Source organism: Haemaphysalis longicornis, unplaced genomic scaffold (genome assembly GCF_048455015.1).
Source record: "Haemaphysalis longicornis isolate Haplotype H1 unplaced genomic scaffold, Haemaphysalis longicornis Haplotype H1 scaffold_12, whole genome shotgun sequence".
In the NCBI taxonomy this organism is placed as follows: Eukaryota; Metazoa; Arthropoda; class Arachnida; order Ixodida; family Ixodidae; genus Haemaphysalis; species Haemaphysalis longicornis.
In genome coordinates, this window is record NW_027526225.1 from 86,553,501 (window position 1) to 86,567,045 (window position 13,545).

General features: G+C 45.9%; 2 protein-coding genes across 3 annotated transcripts in view; both read right to left on the reverse strand.

The window, feature by feature from the left end:
* Positions 1 to 509, reverse strand: part of LOC144162920 (enteropeptidase-like) — an 85,881-nt gene extending 85,372 nt beyond the window's left edge. Inside the window, exon 1 of the mRNA XM_077693646.1 lies at positions 188 to 509. Within this exon, the coding sequence (XP_077549772.1) occupies positions 188 to 245 (58 nt within the window). The 5' untranslated portion in view covers positions 246 to 509. The remainder of the gene's footprint in view (positions 1 to 187) is intronic.
* Positions 510 to 7,338: 6,829 nt separating this feature from the next.
* The window catches only part of G (adaptor-related protein complex 3, delta 1 subunit-like garnet), an 83,411-nt gene continuing 77,204 nt past the window's right edge, over positions 7,339 to 13,545 (reverse strand). For both annotated transcript variants that reach the window (XM_077693648.1, XM_077693647.1), the window contains exons 32-34: positions 12,970 to 13,094; positions 11,980 to 12,062; positions 7,339 to 7,703 (exon numbers count right to left, since the gene is read on the reverse strand). In XM_077693648.1, coding sequence (XP_077549774.1) covers positions 7,590 to 7,703; positions 11,980 to 12,062; positions 12,970 to 13,094 — 322 coding nt within the window. In that variant the 3' untranslated portion in view covers positions 7,339 to 7,589. The remainder of the gene's footprint in view (positions 7,704 to 11,979; positions 12,063 to 12,969; positions 13,095 to 13,545) is intronic.

The following is a 13,545-nucleotide window of genomic DNA, read 5'->3' on the forward strand; positions in this document are numbered from 1 at the left end:
CAGAAGGAATTTAGGAATGCTGTTAAAGTACTTGCTGGATACTTACAAGTTTAAGTATAATTATAAGTATCCGGCGTGTACAAACTTTTCCAGCATTATCGCGTGTTTAAGCGAAGGGTGTGTTTAAACACGCTGATTCTCACCCGTCTCGATAACGCATACCACAGAACAGGGAGCGCATACTTACCGAAAGGAACAAACTCGACGGAGTCGTTTCCCCGTGACACAGAAATGGGCTTGTACATGCCTGTTGGAATCGACCCTGCGCAAAACACTGAAACACTGTACGCACGGAGGATTTATCAGAATTTGCTTTCCGCGGCCGCGCAACGACACGAACGACGACACACCCACCGGTAGACACGGGGCCGGCGAACGCTGTTTTGACGGCTTAACACCGCCAGGGCGTATTTTGCCGGCAGCGCACGCAAACAAACAAACGAAATAATTCGTTAGGCTTTTCTTTTTTGTTTGCGTTCTACGTTGCTCTATGTAAACACGGGCGTAAAAAATACTCTCTAAATAATATGTTACGTGTACAGTTCCCTATGGTGCGCGCAGCCGGCCGTCATCTGACCCAAAAAACAAGTCTAAAATGGAACAAACAGCCTTATTGTAACAAAAATAACGCATAAGCCTACCTAATAAAAACCATCCAAACTGAAAAAAAAAATAAGGGAAACAAAACTCACTCAACAGACAAAGGATTTATACCCCCCCCCTCCCCAGAAGGATTTCGACCCCCCCCCCCCCCCCTTATATATACACACCCCAGGAGGATTTCAACACCTCCAAAAATCGAAATTCTGGATAAACCACTGCAACAGACAACCCTAACATAACCCCTAACATAACATAAAAAAGACAAAGCGAAGAAACGCAGAACGAATAGCAGCTGAAACTTACCTAAAGGGAACAAGACTACCCGAAATCCCATTTATAATGCACAAAGCTGTCGTAAATATAAGTCAGGCGTGATAAAAGTCTCCAAGGATTGTTCGAGAATTGAATGCTTCAAGGAGAAGCAATATTAAAAATACAAAAAACAAATCGCACGGGATTCGAACCCGGCTCCACAAGCTTACTATTCAGAAGCGGAACTACCACTCTACGAGACTGTGTTAACACTATGAGGAGACTACACTCTCGAGCTCGGTTAAGTAGGGCATCATAAACACACGGATACATGCTAAAATTAATGTTCCCCTAGATGGAGCTATCTGTCACTTGGCTGAACTCACTGGGGCTTCGATACTGCTGCCCCACTACCCGCCTGCTGCCGCATTTCTTCGACGTCTACAGTGTGAGCGCTGCGTGGATAATACATCATACGGGCTCATACGGTGTTTTGGCTCTCTCTCTCTCTCTCTCTTTTTTGCCTTTAGTGCCTCTTCGCACTGAAAAAACTTAGTCACATCTGTAAGCAATTAGTACATTCAGGGCACTTCAAAAAACAGCTGCGGCTTGGGAAAAAGCTCGAATGCCAACAAAAGCTATCTGGGGACACAGTTCTGTGCGCTTCCCGACAGCTCTTACGAGAGCTGGCAATGACAACTGTCACCTCTGAATATGTACGTCAGGCACAAGTGAATTATACTGTCGCCGAGTTAAGACCTGATACTGGCACAGTGACAGGTTGGTTTCGTCTTGCAGCACGTAAAACGAACGAGGCTTCATTCTGAATATGTACGTCGTAGAAAAATATGTTTCGGGGACGCAATTACCCAATAACTGACAACACTGGTGCCTTTTATGTGAATATATTGAACTGACAACACTGATGCCTTTTATGTGAATATATTGAGCCACGTGAAAAAGTTATGCATAGTGAAGCATAGTGCAAGGCTCTGCGTCATTAAATATGTGCACACTAGCTCACGCCTACTAGCAACAAGGAAGGAAATTTAATGCAATTTCGGAATAATAAACGGTCTGCAAGTCGGAAAGAGACAATATAGTTCATTCGGAAATGAAAAAATCAACTACCCTTCTGTCAAAATGACGATTTTGGAAAGCTTCGTGTTCCCCATCGTCATGTCCACCACCAACACAACCCAGAAGCGATTGTGCTCTCTAGTGCTATCCCGATACTGTCATTCCATGGCTGTCTAATTTTCCACGTCCATGCACCCATCTCCAATCCAAACTGCTTTGACCATGCCAGAACGGCGCAATCGGACAGACGCCAGCTTCATAACGCGACGGACCCAGGTTCGGTCACAACCACAGAAAGGGTTTTAGTTTTTATTCATTTCACCCACGATCATCATGATCATTGTCAGAGAAAGTTGGCTTTCCTGCAGTGAATTTTGGGGTGGGCTACTGAAATCATCAGTAAGAGGCTGAAGGCTTTGCTTTAAGAAACTAGTGCAGCTTCAGAAATGCTAATGAAGTTCTCACCAGACCCAGAATCGCCAGATTCAACTAGGTACGAAATGCACTGCTATTTCACAGGAAATTGGAAGAACGCTTAACTATAGTTGTGTCCAAATGCGGAACGGTATGAAGGAATCAACATTTTAGTTATCGCACAAACTGCGCATTCACTTTCCTTTTGTTTTTAGACTTCAAAAAACAGCTTATCAAGTGAATGCATTTTTTGAAGCACGTGGTAGACAGCCTACAAAAAACAAAAGGTGTCTTTGGAAGAGTGTGGTATCTGATAAGGCCCTCTGATTTTAGTTTGTGCTAGTTTCTGCAGGATCCCTGTGTCATATGGTGATATTTCCAAGAAGCATTTGAAGGACACACCAACACAGCATTAAATCCTCTGTTGTGTGTTGCCTTGTCCACCATACTTCTTTTGTAGAATGCACGTGAAATTTCTGCCACATTGGTTTGCCCAAGGTAGTGATCAATATCTAAGGTATTATACACTGGCAAGCGTAACTGGTGTGCTCTCAGGTATGACTATGTAAGCGCACAAAAACAGACTTACATTATAGTGTGTAGCTGTACTATGGCCATAAACAGACTTCATTACACTGTGTAGCTGTACTAGGGCTATGCAAGAAAACACTACTTCAGGGCAGCGGAATTACAATCAGCTCCATGCATATGCCGGCTTCATGACACTGGTCTGTGACACGCTTATACAGACCGAATGCGCCACATGAAGGTTGCGTCAGAGGCATTTACCCTTTATTCAATGCACCTCACTTGGAAACACAGTGACTGCTGCACACTGATTGATTGATAGATTGATTGATCGATTGATTGATTAATTGATTATGGGGTTTAACACACCGACAGTACACAGGCAATGAGGTGCGCCGTAGCGGAGGTCTCCGGATTAACTTTTACCACCACATAAATATCTATTTCCAATGCATACAAGTGGCAAATTTTAGCTGTGAATGTGCTGCAAAAGCAGCAGTGACAGTGGGGAGCCTTTCGGAGTGCCCTGCAGCTGCTTTCGGAATGAGCCGCTAGGGGACTTCCAGCGGCGTCTCTGCACAAGCCGGGCTCATGTCGTATATGCGTCCGGTACGCTGAAATGCTATAGCTACTAATGACAGCCTCCGAACGACATGTCAGACTCGTAAATTGGGGCAATTGTTTGGGGTGTACGTTCACACCCATGAAACTTCTCCCTGCATGTGGACAATTTCCATACCCTCGCCAGATGCACCAGCCTCCCCTTGCCATAAATTTCAACTAATCTCTCAATGGTAGTCGCTCATTTTGTGTTACCATGAGAAATAGGTCGACTAACAAACAAATTTAGACAGAAACCATTTGATTTCTGCCAAAACAAAGCTTCCATCAACAGCACATTACTTGGGAATTAAAAGAGGGAGAAAGTGCATATTGTGAACTGTCAGAGAAAGGACGCAGGAATCTCTCCCTTGAGAATAAGCCAGGTCGCAGATGTTGCCGTAAGAGCCTAGGGGAAACCCGAGTTAAGAAAAAAGGTGAAAAGCAGAAAGGAGAGAAAAGAAATGCAGAAACACAAGTGGCTGCAGAAACACGAGTGGCATGGCATCACTGAAGTCGATACAAGAGATTGGTGCCACAAAGGAGGGCTAGGACAAGTATTACAGCGCAAGAGCGAAACTCCCGCCTTGGTGAAGACACAGAAGACAATAAGACAAAAAAAAAAAAAAGAAAAAGAAAAAAAAAAGAACCTAAACAATAGAAGGGCCCACGCAAAAAAATTAAAGTGCCCTCCACTGCGTAACAAAGGCACGATTATATAAGTCAAGGTTTTCGGCAAAGCACACTTAGCACACTGGAATCAGCAAACAGGGGAAGACGGTGAAGGTGCGCTGAATTCTGTAGACACACCTAACGCATACGCATAATCCCACAAGCAGAAATGTTGGCTCTTGTTTACGCTGATGAGGCGGCAATCGAGGATTTACGCTGACTACATGTAGGTACAGGTGGTTCCAACACACACGTTAATTGAAGATTCCACAAGCTGATCTTTCCCACGAGGGTAGCCAGCATCACACACAACCCCCGTGATTGCATCAGTATCTCCACTTCCGAAGGTTGGAGGCATATCGTACAGAAATTAATATTGGGAGCGGAGATAGGACAGCAGAAAGGGTGAAACTTACATAAGCTTGGGGAAGGAGTGAAAAAAGTGAACCCTGTAAATTCCAATGTCATTGGCTGCCAGCATTAGAAGCAATCTGGCTGTTCTTCCCTGAACTCAAATTTTAGGTGTTTAGCCCGCCAAAGACCTGTGCTACAAGTTGTGCCGTTGTGGAGGATTACAGATTAATTTAGACCAGCCAGGGATCTTTAATGGGCACAGAAATCTCGACACATTGGCACTGCCATTTCTCAGAAAAAAATGGCTTCTGTGGTCAGGATTGGACCCTTCTTTAGCAGGCTACGCATCAAACCATTACGTGCAAATAACCGAGTAGCTCCAACCAAGCTGGACAGACTGAAGCTAGAGCTAGCTAGGAAGATGCATGCTGCAGCATGCTAAGGACATGGGTAACGTGCTCTTGGCAGTAAGAAAGCAAGGCCAGCACGCAGAAAGCACACACATGACAAAGACTTCCCTAAACAGAAGTTGATCCAGCCGGTTTGTATGCAGACCAAACCACAGGCGATGTAGTGATGTTCTAGCACAGAAAAGAATTCTCAGAGGCCATGCTAAATGTTGCCTTTTTTTTTACTTGGGGCTTGCCTTGTGGAGCACATTTGTGCCACACTGTATGCCAAGCCACCACCACTTTCTTTTTTCCAATGTGAAAGCATTAGTTCTCTTGGTAGGTCAAAGATCCTGTGCTCCCATGGTCAAGAGACAAGACAATGGCCGCTTGACTTAAGTAGTTATGAAAATAAACCACAATAGAAGCAATCCGCAAAGTTTGGTGAAAACATGTCTGATTTTGATGGAAATATTCTATTGTGCCTGACGCCAACGTTCTGTTCTCAAATACCTCGCGCACCCGGTATATATTAAAAGAAAAACTTTGGCACGCAGCCAAGTGCACATCATATCTGAACATAAAGTGCCGTGCTTTTTCAATTACCGTATTTGCACGACTCTAACGCGCCCCTGATTGTAATGCACAGGTAAGTTTATGCAGCAAAATTTGAAAAATTAATCTGACGCCGATTCTACTGTGCAGGTGCAAAAGACATGACACCACGTACCTAGCAGAATACATTTTATTTGATGCATGCATCTGTAGTAGCAAATATTCGTTGTGCTTCGTGAACTTGCTCTTCCAGCTCCTGCTGCGATTACAACTGGAACAGTGTACGATGAAAGTGTTTGCAATTTCAAGGAATTTGACCTTCGTAATTTTAGACGCAGGGGTTCATTGTTTCATTAGATTCCACCAGGGAGTTTTCAAATTTTTGAAAACGTTCGTGGTCAGGGCCGGTGAAGCTTTGCATGAAGCTTTGCATGAAGCCGGTGAAGCTTTGTTTGCATTCATGTTTTGCGGATGCCCAATGTGCATGATGTTGCTCGGTACCCTTTGCGTCAGCAAGTAAAAGTACCTCGAGTTTGACGGTGGCTGAGTAGTGGTACCTCTCTTTGGAGCCATGACCGAAACAAAGTGGTACTTGCAGCTGCAGAAATATGTGCAATACCTGGCTAAGGTACGCCCATTGAGAAGTGGGTGAAGTAAAATTTACTTACGTGATGCTGACAGATTTTTTGAAAATTATACTATACAATTGGAATTTGGGAGTAGTTGCTGCTGGCTGATTTGAAGCCAATTTTGGTTTTGAGCCCGATTGTAACACGCACACAAATTTGAAGGGTACCTTTAGCAAAAAAACGCGCGTGCTAGAATCGTGCAAATACGGTACTTGCCTGACTTTTGATTGAAAAAATAACATAAAACAAAAGAAACAACTTTTAAAGATCTAACTCTTGAGCATTGAGCCCTGCTCCGGCCAGTGCCTAACAGCCAGTACCACAGATACAGTTCCCATGACTACTTAATTAAGCAGGTTTGCACTGACCAGCCAAGAACTAGTCAAGGATATTTTGGGGAAATCTCTACCCCAAAACGCGCGCGCACACGCACGCATGCACGCATGCACGCGCGCACGCGCGCACGCGCGCACGCGCACACACACACACACACACACACACACACACACACACACACACACACACACACACACACACACACACACACACACACACACACACACACACACACACACACACACACACACACACACACACACACACACACACACACACACACACACACACACACACACACACACACACACACACACACACACACACACACACACACACACACACACACACACACACACACACACACACACACACACACACACACACACACACACACACACACACACACACACACACACACACACACACACACACACACACACACACACACACACACACACACACACACACACACACACACACACACACACACACACACACACACACACACACACACACACACACACACACACACACACACACACACACACACACACACACACACACACACACACACACACACACACACACACACACACACACACACACACACACACACACACACACACACACACACACACACACACACACACACACACACACACACACACACACACACACACACACACACACACACACACACACACACACACACACACACACACACACACACACACACACACACACACACACACACACACACACACACACACACACACACACACACACACACACACACACACACACACAAAAGTGTCCTTCTGTTCTGTAGACACGCAATAAGCATTTTCAAACACGCACACCCTGTTGGAGGGCAGTGGGTTGCAGCAAAGCACCCATCCGAGTGCCACAAAGCAAGCCAGGAGTCGGCGTTAGTAAACACTCTTTATGCAAAAGAGAAAACCTCAGCTCAAACTTGTCCAAGAACCATGGAGGAGAAAAAGTGGCAGCCCAGGTCTTGGCATTAAATATACAGGGTGTCACAGTGTTCTTCGGTCGGGGGGGCCTTCGGAGGAAGCCGAAAGTGCGTGCGCACGCATTAGGGGCGCAGTGCTTCGCCCCTGACCCCCCTGGGGGGGGACTCTGGAATGAAATTTGTTTCCGGGGTGTCTTGCTCCTACGTCGACGATGTCGCGTTGCCGGGCGAGAGCAGGGTGCGGACTTCGTCCAACAGGCTAGACAGCAGCTGCGAGTTGGTGCTCTTGCCGTCCACAAGTACTCTGTTTGGGTTCTGGAAAAAAAAAATTAAAGCCGTTCCACTCAATCTGAAAGCTGTCGGAAGTGCAGAGCAGTGATTCATCATAATGGGCTGCAGCGCCGTTATGCGCTCACTGCTACCATCCAATGTAATTCAAATTTCCCGCTTTCGCAGAGCTTGCTCTCCCACTGCCTGAAATAGCGCCAGCGGGAGTTCTGTTCTTTTTGTGCTTGCTTTTTTCCTCCCGCACGTACCGATGTTGCACTGCCACTTTTTTTCGCTTACCATCGTAAAAACCAACGAAACGAGCGTTCCTAACTAAATGAACGTGGGTGCCGCCGGTTAATTACGCATATTTTGCCTCAAATTAACCTACAGTTTTCGTTGCGCTAAACAATGGGGAGATGTATGACAAGCGCCAGAGCTTCATGAGTTTCTAACGCTTATGACTACATAACCCGCTTGACTTTTGAGGGTTACGCCGCGACGGTGGATTGCCGTGTGGCTCTACTTGGGTCCAGCGAGCGAGCTACGACAACAAGGCGAGCCCCTACAGTGCTCTGCACTTGAAAAAGACAACGAAAGAGGAAATGATTCATGTTCAACACGCTGGATCACACTGGATCCAGCTGGTTCAACACGCTGGATGTCATAACCACGCTGGAGTGTGGTTATGACATTACGCATAACTGCGTGACGGTGCCCGTGTGTTTGTCACGGTTCTCATCACAAGGTGAAAAAATCACTAAATTGCGAATACAGTACTAAAGCCAACTCCTGACACACATTCATAGCAACAAAGCTTCTATTTTTTTCTGTCTTTCTACAGTTTAACAGCGCTATCCAGTTCCCTGCCTCAGTTTTAAACCTGGACATATGATGTTGATGATGATGATTGCTACTGGTTTCCCCTTTGTAGCGGGGTGATGACGTGTCATCTTACCAAAAAGAAACTAATATACCTATGTTTTCCACTCTTGGTTCAATACTTGCGCTGCTTAGGGCAGGCACAAAAAACTTTTTTCTTCCTGTTACAGGTGGTAACTGTCCTAGGCAATACCCTAGGAGTGAGTTCACCCTCAAGGTTTAACAGTGAAGCAATTTCGCAAATTGTACTTTTTCGCGTCCGCAGTCAGAAATACCAAGAAATTGCCGAGCGCACGCACGTGAGCACGGGCCTCACAGCGACTGCCCGGCAGTTAACCCTTTGAGGATCACGGCCGTACATGTACGGCATCAGCAAACACTTTCAAAATGGTCAATGACATACATGTACGGCATCGCTTGCCTTTTTCGCCAACTTCTCTTGCTTGGCATGTGCTGCCACACTTCGGAAATACATCAAATTTTTTTCTTGCGCCGATGGCTCTTCTTTTTATTTTTTTGATTTACTTCAGTGGTGCACCGGCTATCGCTTGCACATCCGCTAACGAGGGGGCGCGCTGGGTATCGCCAGAGTCGTTCAATGCTTTACTGGTCACGAAACTTCCGCGCTCACTTCATATAGGGACCGCGCGCGCCACTACAGGCGCCACCGCCGCACGAAGGTGATCCAGCCGCCGCGCGTGCAGCGTATTGGCCAGCTCTTGGCGTGCAAACGCTCGCTGCTTTTGGTGTCTGCGCGCTGATTGTGTATTTTTTTTCGTAGTAGTTAGCGATGAATAGTCCAGTTATTGTGTTTATCACCTGCCTTCAATGGGGTTTTATTTTTCGAAGTAAGTTACCGTAGACTTCGGCCGCGAACGGCAACGGCTTCTGTGTGCTCTAGCACGAGCGCTGCGCCGTCGTGTTGACGGATTTTAAATCTATATTGCTTCTTTTCTCAAAGCAAAGTTGTAAATACCACACATACGGTAGCTGTGTAGTCACGGACTGCTGCGGGCCTATCGATAATACAATAAAAAACTGAAAGAAACCAAGTACGCGTCGTTCAGACTACGCTTAATGAATCCGTTGATTGCTCTGGAATGCACAGAACGCTAAACGAGATAGCCCAATAGTATTGTCGTTTCGATGAGTGGGTACATACTTGAGAACATCTAAAAACGCTGCAGAAACGCGAAGGATCAAAACAGGAAGAGATATATATTGCACCATGTGTCTTTCTGCTTCCACGCTTTGCAATCCTTGCGAAAACAGGAAGCGAAAAAAGAACAATGAAACTGATTTTATCACACGCAACCAAAAAATTCAATGTTACGAAGGGAGACAAAAGAGCGTGGTCTAGCGTACAAAAATTTATTTTTTCGCGCTGCGATGTGCAGCACACGGAGGAAATAGAATATTGCCGCGTAGCCAAGAACGACGCAAAGCTTTTCAACGCAGCGAGCTAGCGATCTCCTGCACTACAAAAGACTAGAATGAAACACAAACGTCGAAGAAGCAGTCCGCAGCATGACGTGAACAGATGAACGTCGATAAAGTGAGTTGCGCAGCGTTTGCTATGCATGCATTACTCTTGGAACGTTATTAATTTCAGATCCATGGAAATAGGATCGAGAACATTGTCGAAGAAACAAAAAATCAAGTTAGCGACAAGGTGGCACCCTTTCCATGTCAAACAATATTGCCCGACGGGACGTACGACAAAAAGAGCAAACGGGCGCTCCGGTTGAAACGCCAGATAAAAAACCGGAGTCGGCCACGCGCGGTTACAAAACAAACAAAACGAACCCTAAGGGATAATTCGCGGAAATATGAAAAGTAAAAGCACAAGGACGTCCCAAAGCTTTTTTTAACACGCGAGCCTGAGCGCAAGGTAATGCAAGTTTGCAAACAGGTAATGAAGCACCGCTACAACCTGACTGATATGACAAAAATCCGGCTTTAAGTTAGCCTGGTACGATTCTAGGTTCACGATGCTCTCAAAAGGGTACATTGCTTTTTCCATTCTCACACACAGTGCTTTCCACACACTGTCGCACACTTATAATCGAAGCTGTAATCTCCGGTTGCTTGCCTTGGAATGGCGCCCTCCATTTCTCACACAGCTGCCCGTCACTCGGTCAACAGAACAAGGAAACATTTTCTGTGGTATCGTTGTACAAGGAATGACATCCCGGGACGCAACACATGTTCGGCATCGTCGTTGCACTACTTAAGTAGCATCACAAGAGCGCGATATGCACGTTACATTTTTTTCCCGCACAAAACAAACACAACTCGGCGCGGCTCCGCCGTTCCAGCCAGCGCAACGCCGCCCGAGGAGTGACCTCAGTGAGAGGGTGGCGCCACTGCGCGGCGGCCAAACGCAGCATATGAAGCTCTCCCATTGAGTTACGGAGCAGTTTCGTGACCAGTAAAGCATTGAAGGACTCTGGTATCGCCCACCGGGTACCCGGGCGCCTCTCGCTTCTTGCGCCTGCCACAGACCAAGATGGCCTGCGAAACTGATGAGGCTGTTTTCTCGTTTTATTTGTGTATTTTACGAGCGGTGCGCTGCCTATCGCTCCTGCATCCGGCCGCGCGCGCCGGCGCACGCCGGCGGGCGCGCAGCGGCTGGTTTCGTTATCGTCCTCCGCGCACTTCCCGCTTTTTGCGCCCGCGAAACTGATGTCTATCTGATTTTGATTCACTCAAAAGGTGCCGGCTTGTTACTCTCTCGTTTTTATTTAGAATTTTTCTTGAGTAACGCCATAATAACACACATGTATGTAACAACACAAATGATTTTTTGTCACTTTACGGTCACCCAAAAAAGTTTATTATTTTTTCTCGATATAGATTTGTCCGTAGAATTTAAATCAGCAATAAAAAAAAAATCGACCCTGGGGGGACGCATTTGGCGAAAAAATTCGACCCTCAAAGGGTTAACAAAACCAAGAAAATGCCTAACGCTCGTGAGTGCGTGCCTCGCAGTGACCGCCCAGCGTCCCCGGCACACGTTTGTCAAGCCAAGCGTACCCGCTTAGGCAGATTAGTCAAGAGTGGCAAAAAAACTCTGGCGCTCACCGTAATCGCGACAACACTTGCTCGGAGCGAGAAAGACACGTCACAGCGTACGCCCCTCCAAGGTGATGGATGCCCAATAATCATCACTTCTAAAAAAAAAAAACCCTCACACTCACAGCAACAATGATGGAGAAAGGTCATTGCGGCAGCGAAAAAGAAGCAAAGAGGCTGCAATCGTGGACTTAGACCATCGTGATGGTTGCAAAGCTTGCGTACAGCTTCGCTACCTTCAAGTCTTACGAGTTAGTGTGAGCTTCCCACATTTTTTTACCTTTGCCCCTTGAAACAGGCAAACAACACGCTTGACAGTTGAAGTGAAAATGTGTGCGCCGAGATGTGGAGGCAGCGGCAGGCTTACCATGTGCTTGACCAGGAGACAAAGGTGATCGTCCTGGATAGATCGGCTGTACAGGGAAGCACTGAGGGCGACCTGCTCCACCACTGAAACAGCACCAGTGCAGCCACAGTTACACCGGGGGGAGCCACAAGTCGAGCAAATTACACCGATGAAGAAAATTATGCGCTCAGCCCCTATTAAACAAATTCATCGAGTGAGGCACACCGAATGCCAGGTGCCACGTGCAACTCCTCAAACTAAATGCTTACAACTTGGCTTCACCCTCAGATACATTGCTATTCTAACTCAGAACGTGCACTTGCTGCAATAATGTGTGATATGAGCTAGAGCTCCAGTGTGCCGTATTTATTCGTTTATAAGGCGGTCAACGACAATAACGCGAGGGTGCAGTTTGGAGTAAAAAAACAGGACAGTGTAGGTCATATAACTGTATTCGTTATATTTTCCAGTACTATGAACCCTAGTGAGCGCAGTAAGAGAACCGGTTTCTTGATGCACTGCTTGGACCTAATTTTACAGCTCATTAAACTTTGGTACTGTTTGAAATGGGCATTCAAAATGGTTCCTTGCCACTGGTGCCACCAGTTTAATGAGCTGTAAAATTAGATCCAAGCAGTGCATCAAGAAACCGATTCTCTTACTGCACTCACCAGGGTTAATAGTACTGGAAAATATAACGAATACAGTTATATGACCAACACTGTTTTTTTTTGTCTATTGTTCCTCCAAAAATGACTAATTATCTCGTGAACTAATTGACTGACTAAAAAAATAATGGTATATTTGAAATGATTGGTCGAAAAGCAGCCAGACTGGCAAGTTTCACAGAGTTTACTTAGAAATTAGAAGGAACTGTTCTAACTGCCCTAATCAAGGGTAGATATTTTTAAGACCGGCACGATCTTCACTGTGCGATCAAAGCCTGTGATGGACTGGCCAAAATGCTTTCAAGGTTGACAACTAGCAGTGCACGATAAATATAGTACTCACCTGAAAAGCGGCAGTGGAAGCAGATCTTGGAAAGCACGTGAGAGAACTCGAAGTCCACGCCGTCGAGGGTGATGCTACTTTTTGCGGACAGCTCGCTGCCGCTTAGAAGCTCCGCAAACGTCTCCCTGAAATGGCAAGTCCCCCAGAACTTCCATGAGAGGAACTACGAGGTGGATTCTAGACAAAAATGTTTGCGAACTTCTTCTAGGTATTGGCGTCTCAGCAGCCCTTGAAACCGAAAAGAAATGGGACAAATTCTGGACAAGAAGAAATTTTTGGCAGACTTAGAGGTGTGGGTCTAAGCGAAAACGGAGCAGAAGAGAAACAGCGATGCAGTTTTTTGGAATGCACAAAAAGAAAACAAAGAAGCTATGGTTTACAGCTGTAGCACTGAACGGATCCGTTCTAGTATTACTAAACACTGTGGCAGTTAAAAAAAAACACAATGTAAATTGTCTTGGAATGCAATAATTATTGATGTGGTAATGCCATGCACAGTCAGTCAACTATGACGACCAAGTCTAAGCTAAATGAGCAGGTGGAAATGAGGCCACTTGTTAACGCTATGCATACGTA